We start from the raw sequence: 8,346 nt of genomic DNA, 5'->3' as shown, positions 1-8,346 counted from the left end.
ATCTCCCATCTCAAATTCCAAATCACATAACCTTCAATCGACGTATGACTTCTATTGGTTATATGTAGCTTGGATCATTTCTTAGATTTGTAGTATCTTCTTGGTCGTCTCTTGCACCAACTCAGGTCCTATAATCTACTTATCTCCAAATTTAATCCAACAAATGGGGGATTGACACTTTCTTTCGTATAGTGTTTTGCCACTTTATTCTGTATAACGCCTTGTAAAGAGCCATCTCAATACTACTGTGGTAGTTATAACATATACAAACTCCATCAATAATAGATACTTATCCCAATTGCCCTTAAAGTCCAAGATGTAAGCCTTCAACATGTCCTTAAACGTTTAGATCGTTTTCTTCAATTATCTATCAATTTGCGAGTGATGAGTAGTGTTCAACTTCAACCTAGTCCCTAACCAAATTTGCATACTTCTCCAAAACCTCAAAATAAATCATGGGTTCTGATATGAGATTCTATTTACAAGTTCCTTAAATGAGCCTAACTATCTCATCCATATATTGCTTCGCAAACTTTCATACAAGCTGGCCCATCATTTTTGCAAAAAAATGTGCTGACTTCATGAGTTGGTCCACCACTACCTAATATAGCATTATTGCCCTTTTGGCTTTTAAGGAATCCCATCACAAAGTCCATTATGATATGCTTTCATTTTCATTATGGGATTTCTATCAATCGTATCTGACCCGCCAATTTTTTATGCTCGATTTTCACTTGCTGGCATGTGTCATATTATACCACCATTCTTATTGTACTCGTCTTCATTCTTAGCCACCAATAGATCTCTCAAAGGTCTCGGTACATGTTCATAACGCCATGATGTATAATGTATCAGTTTTGGTAGGCTTTGTTTAAAATCAAGTGTCTCAAGCCTAGTTGGTTAGGCATGTACACTTTATCTTGAAACCTGAGAATGCTCTCATGTATCTCAAAATTAGAACTCTTGGATTGACTATACTCATCTATCCATAGTTTCAAATGTCTATCCTCTTTAAGTGCCTCACATATTTAGTTTGTTAGCTCTAACTACATTGCCAGGTTAGGGACAAAAGTAAATGGTCTTTTATGAACTACAATTATTGTTAATTGGCTAAAAGCCTTCACCAGATGCCGCTCATAGGCCATCAACCCGACCACAATAGTAGGCTCTCTTATATCCAAAGCATTAGCCACCACATTTGCATGCATGGAGTGATATTGGATGATGCAGTTGTAGTTCTTGAAGAGCTAATTAACGATGTTGGCATGCTTATTTTCACATGTTGCACGCTCACAAACCAATTTTCTAACATTTTGCATAAGAGATTTCTCTCAAGTTTATTGAAATTCGAGTTTGATTGGTAGATTCTTGATAATAATCTTGGCTAAAGTAAGAATACCAATCTTGATCAGTTTGCTCATGAGTCTACAAAATTTCCTTCGTTTGGGTAATACAAGATTCTTGCAGAGTATCATGGGTGGGGCGATGCCTAGCTAGTGGTTTGATTTTCGGGTATCAAAATAATAAGTTAATTTTAGGTAAATTTAATGATACAAAAAAAAAAGTACCCAACATTTCCAAAATCATTGTTGTATAATATTATGATTTTGGATATCTAATTAAGAAATAAGACTAGAAAAAATTGTTGTATAAAAATAATAAAGATAATATAGTAAAAATAATAATTAAATTTATAAATATTTTTTATTTCCTTTCCTTGCACCCCAAATTAAGGTTTAAGCAAAATAGGAAAATGAAAGTGAACAAAGTATTATATATCTTATATTTACTTTTTATATATTATAAAATCCCCTATCCAAACAAAAGAACTACTACTATCCCATCATTTTCTTATTTCTTCATTCCATGAAACATGGCATAAGAGAGCATGGCCTTTTAAGCACGATTTAATTATAGAAGACTATATTATAATGTTTGTCTTATAGTTTAAGGCCAAGGAAAATTCTATTCACAGTCACATTTTTATTCTTCACAGCTATATTTTAATGTACCTAAAATACCCTTTTTTAAAAACTCATTTTTACCCTCACAATCACTTTCTCCCTCAGCCGGTCATACGCAACCACCCACCTATTCATATTCATAACGAAGACAATGCAACAAAAAACACACACCAAATCTGATATAAAAACGAAAAAATAGATGAAAATATAAGAGTAGTAGAACACATATATACACAAACACACATATATACATTGAAAATCATGTATGCACCCAATACACAAACATACACACACAGATATACACACATATATAGAAACACACACAGATATATATATATATATATACGCGCGCACATACACACACATATATATACGTACACAGAGGAAACAACGGTCATGAGGGTAGCCATGGCCACCGGAGGTGCGCCCCAAACCCTTAGGTTCGGGGCCATTAAGGCTTCCCGAACGCTGGGGTTCGGGGAGCCTTAATTACCCGAACACCAGCGTTCGGGGCGCACCTCCGGCAGCCATGGCTGCCGCTTCCTTTGTATATATATATATATGTGTGTGTGTGTGTTTGTGTTTTAACTATAAAATTATCAATTACTTATAAATCATATGCACTGACCTCTTCACTCAATAAGATTTCATTAACATATCTAATTAAAAGTTTGAGAATAACTTATTAAATAAATATTAGACCATCAAAAAAGAAAGAACAAGTAGGAAAATTAAAATGCAAATACACAAGTTCAAAAAAATGTCATTATCCATTTGAATTATTTTCAGCTGCAAAGTGATAAATTTGTCCCTCTAACAATTATAAGCATGGCATGCAATATAGATTTAATAAATTTTTATCAATAAATATAAATATTAACTATAAAATTATCAATTACTTATGCACTTACATCTTATCTCACGAACATATCTAATTAAAAGTTCGAGAATAACTTATTAAATAAATATTAGACTCTCGATTACTTTTAATCTTAATAATAATAATATTATTATCATAATATATATATATATATTATATACATATTGTAACATTACATTAACTTAACTGCAAATTAAAACAGTGGAGGGTCCGTGCTATGTAATATATCAAAATATAATATAAAACAAAAACTTATATTATATAATATAATATATTATATATTTTAGGAGCCTCCGAACTCCAAAGTTCGGAGGTAGAAATCTTAATAATAATAATATTATTATTATCATAATATATATATGTATTATATGCATATTATAATATTATATTAACTTAACTGCAAATTAAAATAGTGGAGGGTCTGTGAAAATTGAAATGTGTAATATATTATATTATATAATATATAAAATAGAAATTGAGAGCCTCTGAACTCTAGATTTCGGAGGCTCCCAACACCTCCGAACTCCAAAGTTCGCACCTCCGAACTCCAAAGTTCGGAGGTAGCCAATGCCTTCAAACTCTAGGGTTCGGAGGCATGGGCCACCTCATCTTTTAGCCTCCAAGTTCAAATATGTAAAAATTACTTGTGTTATCACCAAGTGCAAAGCAGAGAGATGTGACTGTAGGGAAGGCGACGATGATGAGTAGGGGTTGTAGAGAAGCAACAAATGCTGTAGAGAAGGGGACGGTGGTGAGTGGCTGTAGAGAAGATGACAACATGATGTATGAGATATATGAGGGTAATTTTGGAATATAGATGGCTATAACAAGTAATGATAGTGGGTGTGAAGAGTAATTGTTAAATTTATTTTAATTATGGCTGCGAAAAGTAAAAACTGGCTGCGAATATAGTTTCTCTAAGGCCAATTGTGTTTATAAACGGGGTATGCCTCAATAGTTTGTCATTTAATAATACTATGTTTTAGGTACATATTCTCTTATGACATCAGATGTAAATATATTTTGATACAAATGTAAGAGTAAATTTGCTATACACCTCTTAAATTTTGGGTCCTTGGCTTGGACATGTCTTGAACTCCTTTTTTGCTAAATTGATTTTGCTATTTCGAAAAAGTTCAGGGATTGAGTTGTTAAAAATAAAAGTTGAAAATGTGTTTAAGTAAAAGATTCATAGTTTAAAAATATATAGTTAATAACATTAGGAGTATCAAGATTAATTTTAAAAAGTTTAAGAATTAATTAAATTAATTTTAAAAATATCTAAACTAAATAATAAAGCTTAAAAAATGTAAGACTAATTTACCCAAAAAATGTAACTTGCCTAAGATAAATGATAATAAAAGGATGTAAGTTTTTTTTTTTTTTTTTGATTACCAAAAGTAAATATATAGATACTTGTGGGGTATGAGGTGCAATTCAACCAAGTTTTTCTTTTTTGTTTGTGTATTACTAAGTGCCAGTTTGGCTAAGTGGTTTGACCGCTTATAAGCTATTAGTGTAGCTTTTAAATTATTAAGCTTTTTAAGTTAAGTGTTTGGCAAACTTAAATAGTTTAAACGCTATTTGAATAGTTTTTTCAAAAGCTTATTCCCCTCAGCTTTTGTAATACCCCATGTTCGTATAAGAATGCCACGTAATTTCGATGAGTTTAGAATATCGAAAAATTGGCTTAATAGCAGTTATAAGTACCAGAATCAACTACAGGGAATGTCTCGGAGTGAAATTGTCTAAAGAAAATAATATGGTTTCGATGAGCGTTCCGAGATAGGATTTATGGTATAAAAAGAAATCGGATCGGGAACAGTTTTCGGTATAGCTAAAATACAACTGCCATTTAGGCTGTAAAATCGAATTGTCGTAGGAGACTCTCCAAAAATCAACGGAACCCTAGGGGGGCTCCGGTTTTACGTAATGAGCAACCCTTCAGTGATTTCGAGATTAAACGATAGCCCGGTGAGGACACTAGGGCGAAATCGTCATTTTTAGCTAAGATTTGGATTATTAATTGTGGATTTTCAGTATTATAATGCAAATTAATTTGAGATATAAGGGCATAATTGTAATTAGGGAATTGTGCTAGTATAGTAGGGATCAATTTTGAGGTTTAATGTGTAATTTTTAAATTAATTATGCAATTTTCTATATATATATAATATTATTATATATATAGTTGTATATATAAGTGGCGTAGCAGTGCGCGTGATGGCTAGCTTCTATAAAGCTTTAATGGCCGCGATTTTGGGCTGCAAATTGGAAGATAATGGCAACAGGATTTGCTGAAGATAGTTACAGCTGGATTTAAGGGGATATGGCAGCTGAATTTGAGAGATTGTGCAATTAATGTGATGTGTATATATATATACACCCGTTGGAGAGCAAGCAATGGCTGCCTATAAATAGGCAGGGGATTTGGCCGATTGAAAAGCACCAAGGGGAGAGCCGAGAGAGAGAGTTGCGAGAGAGAGGGAGGCCGATCGGTGGCTACCCCAAAGCAGCAAGCGACCATAGTCGCAAGCTTCAAGCGGTCGTGGCCGCAAGTTCGAGTGGAGTAGGGGCTGCCATGGCAGCTTGAGTGCAAGGCGGAGCTGCGAGCTGGGGCCAGATGCGCGTGGAAGTGTGCTTGGTAGAGGCTCGGAAGGGGCCGAAGGGAGCTGGTGCGGCCATGGCAGCCATGACCACAGGTAGTTGGGCCGAACCAACAACCAGCCACGACCGCAAGCGGCGGCTAGCGTGTGCAGCGCTGAGGTTCGGCGAGTCCGAGGTGGCCGACGGAGGGCTGGGTGGAGGCCGATGGAGGGCCATGCGGTGGCTGGAGCAAGGTGCAAGCGCGCGGGAGTTGCAGGTGCGCTGCAGAGGAAGAAGGAGGAGGAGAAGAGAAGAGCAGAAAAATAAGAAAGAAAAGAAAATAGAAAAAATTTTGAAAAAATCCTGAAAAATAGGATTTGGGGATTTAGTAATTTTTTGAAAATTTTGGGCGAGAAAGTGGTGCAGGCACACGTTTCGAGATCAGGGCACGCATACCGATAAAGCTGGAGATGCTAAGTTGAGGTGAGTAAAATTTCATAAAAAATTCTAGAAATTCAAGAATATTATTTTATGAATTGTAGTAGTGAAATATTTGAAAAAATATTTTAGAAATATTTAATCTGGATTTATTGAGGAAAAATAGGAAGAAATAGAGAGAAAATTATAGAAAATGCCAGAAATTATGGAAAAATAGGTTTTAATGCTTATTTAAATAAATATGGTGATTATGATGTTTTGAGGCTTGAATTGAAGTGGCTTGTGAGAATTTTGAGATTGGCACGCAAATCGAGGCGATGCACGAATTTCGAGGTAGCCCGATAAGCTTGAGAAGGTAAGTGGTACTTCCCGATTAAAGTTAGTTTTATAGAAAATGTTTGGTTGTAAGTGATTTAGGTTTAAGAAACCCGATCCTCGGGAATGTTTTCATCATATTGACATGCCCTGATATGTACCCATCACGTAAACTGCATACATGACATGACTATAAAATGCATAAATACACGTTTATATCATTGATCACGCGCATTTGTGGCTGTAGGGAGTACGAACTGGCACTGCTGCTTTACCAAGGGTGCACCCATATACCCCGACTTCAAAAGAGGTGGCCGCTAAAATTGTAGGTAGCATGAAGGTTGCACTTAACACCTACGAGAAAAGACATTACATACACACATGACATAACATTATGTACCCTTACTTAGATGATTTATTATCTAATTTGGGTTCGCCCCTGGAATATTCAAACGTTTCAGATGGAGATTGTAGCAGATACGAGGATAAATGAGACATGAAATGGCACTTATCAGAGTGCATGAAGAATGAAATGTATGTTTCGTAGCTCCTGTATTTAAGTTTTGCTACTTTAGATTTTGAACGTTTTGAGAAATGTTGAAGATGTAAAAATTATTTATTATTAATATTAAGATATCAGGTTTTGATCATTGGTTCCGCATTTATGTGTTTGATGATTCTCTCTCGAGATTAGCAGATGGGAATTCTGGGACGGTTTCAAGGAATGATGTGGTTTAGCATTAGTTTGAAATAAAAAAATTATTGTTTCAGAATTGCCCCAAGTTATAACGCGCCCGAGAAAGCAGGGCGTTATAGCTTTTGCAAACCACTGTTGGAGAAAAAATTGCATTGACCATGGAAATTACCAATTTATCTTCAACCAAAGCACCAATTTTCAACCCATATCCTTATTCTTCAACCCCCTGCAACCAATTTCCTACCGTCACTATCACCCGTCACCATCCGCCTCGCCATCACCCCCACCATTGCCTCCGGCTTCTCCATCGCTGTCACCTAGCTCAACTGCTACAAGCCGGATCCTTCACAGCCATCGCAAGCCTAGTTCAGCCACGCGCAAGTTGCCTCAATCCTATTACCTTCATTGCCATCTCTATTTTTAGATCCGTCGCCGTAAGCAGCCCAGCACTTTCGTGTCTCTTGCCACCTACTTCACCTCATCTCATAGTTGTTTCCTGCGCCGTCGCTCATCTCCTTCTCCGTTGCCGGCCTTCCTTTTCACCTCTTCACTTCTTCACTGTGTGTATATATGTATGTATATATATATAACATGTAATAATATATATTTAATATATATTATAATATAACATATATAATATATATTAATTTTAATAAAATATATTTTTTAAGAATCTAATATAATATATATTTAGATTTTTATAAATTAAATCTAAATTTATACATCAAGTTTAAAAATTATATATTGTTACATTTTTTTATAATTTATTAACTGTAAATATTTTATTAGACATCAATTTATTTTTTTTTAAAAAAAATTATATTTTTAAAATTATATTTATATTATTTAATATCATATTTATTTTAATTTTTGTATTAAATTATAATAATTTATTAACTTTTACAAACTAAACACATAATTTTATATTAATAGTTTAAAATAACATTTCTCCAATCATATTATTAGTTTACACACTATTTAATTTAAACATTATTACATAATTAAACACTACCTAACTTTTTCGGCTGTTAAAAAAAGCTTACCCAAACTAAGCCTAAAACCCTACTGTCTTTGAAAACCCTTGCATTCAGTTTCAGAGACAGGAAGACAACAATGGCCGATTCCGAGCAGGAACGACGACAGAATTCTACGAAGAGAAAGCTAAGGAGTACGGAAGAAGGACCAGGAGGCAGACCTTCCAAAGCGACTCGCAAAGAGAAGAGGAAAACAAAGGAAGCAACCGTAGAACAGAGAGAACCAATCGAAAAGCTTGAAGAATCGGCGGAGAATCTCGAACAACCACTTGGAAAGCTTGAAGATGGCCCTCCTTGGAGGAACCTACAATTGGTTTTATCCCTCCAGAACAAAAGTATCGATCTTCAAAGGTTAGTTTGTTTGTATTTACTTATGTTGGCTAATAAGTTTTGGTTGGTCGTTATTCTTGCTTCTGTTTGTTGAGTTGAAGA

At 34.8% G+C, this 8,346-nt stretch overlaps 1 protein-coding gene across 3 annotated transcripts in view; it reads left to right on the top strand.

Annotated features, from left to right (window-relative positions):
* Positions 1-7,933: 7,933 nt before the first annotated feature.
* Positions 7,934-8,346, top strand: part of LOC127801749 (uncharacterized) — a 33,976-nt gene continuing 33,563 nt past the window's right edge. For 2 of the 3 annotated variants that reach the window (XM_052337127.1, XM_052337126.1), the window contains exon 1: positions 7,934-8,265. In XM_052337127.1, the coding sequence (XP_052193087.1) occupies positions 7,994-8,265 (272 nt within the window). In that variant the 5' untranslated portion in view covers positions 7,934-7,993. The remainder of the gene's footprint in view (positions 8,266-8,346) is intronic. The other variant, XM_052337129.1, reaches the window with a different exon arrangement.

The sequence above is a fragment of the Diospyros lotus genome, chromosome 5 (assembly GCF_014633365.1).
Source record: "Diospyros lotus cultivar Yz01 chromosome 5, ASM1463336v1, whole genome shotgun sequence".
In the NCBI taxonomy this organism is placed as follows: domain Eukaryota; kingdom Viridiplantae; phylum Streptophyta; class Magnoliopsida; order Ericales; family Ebenaceae; genus Diospyros; species Diospyros lotus.
Note: the sequence above shows the minus strand (reverse complement) of the source record. Positions and strands in the feature narration are given on the sequence as shown.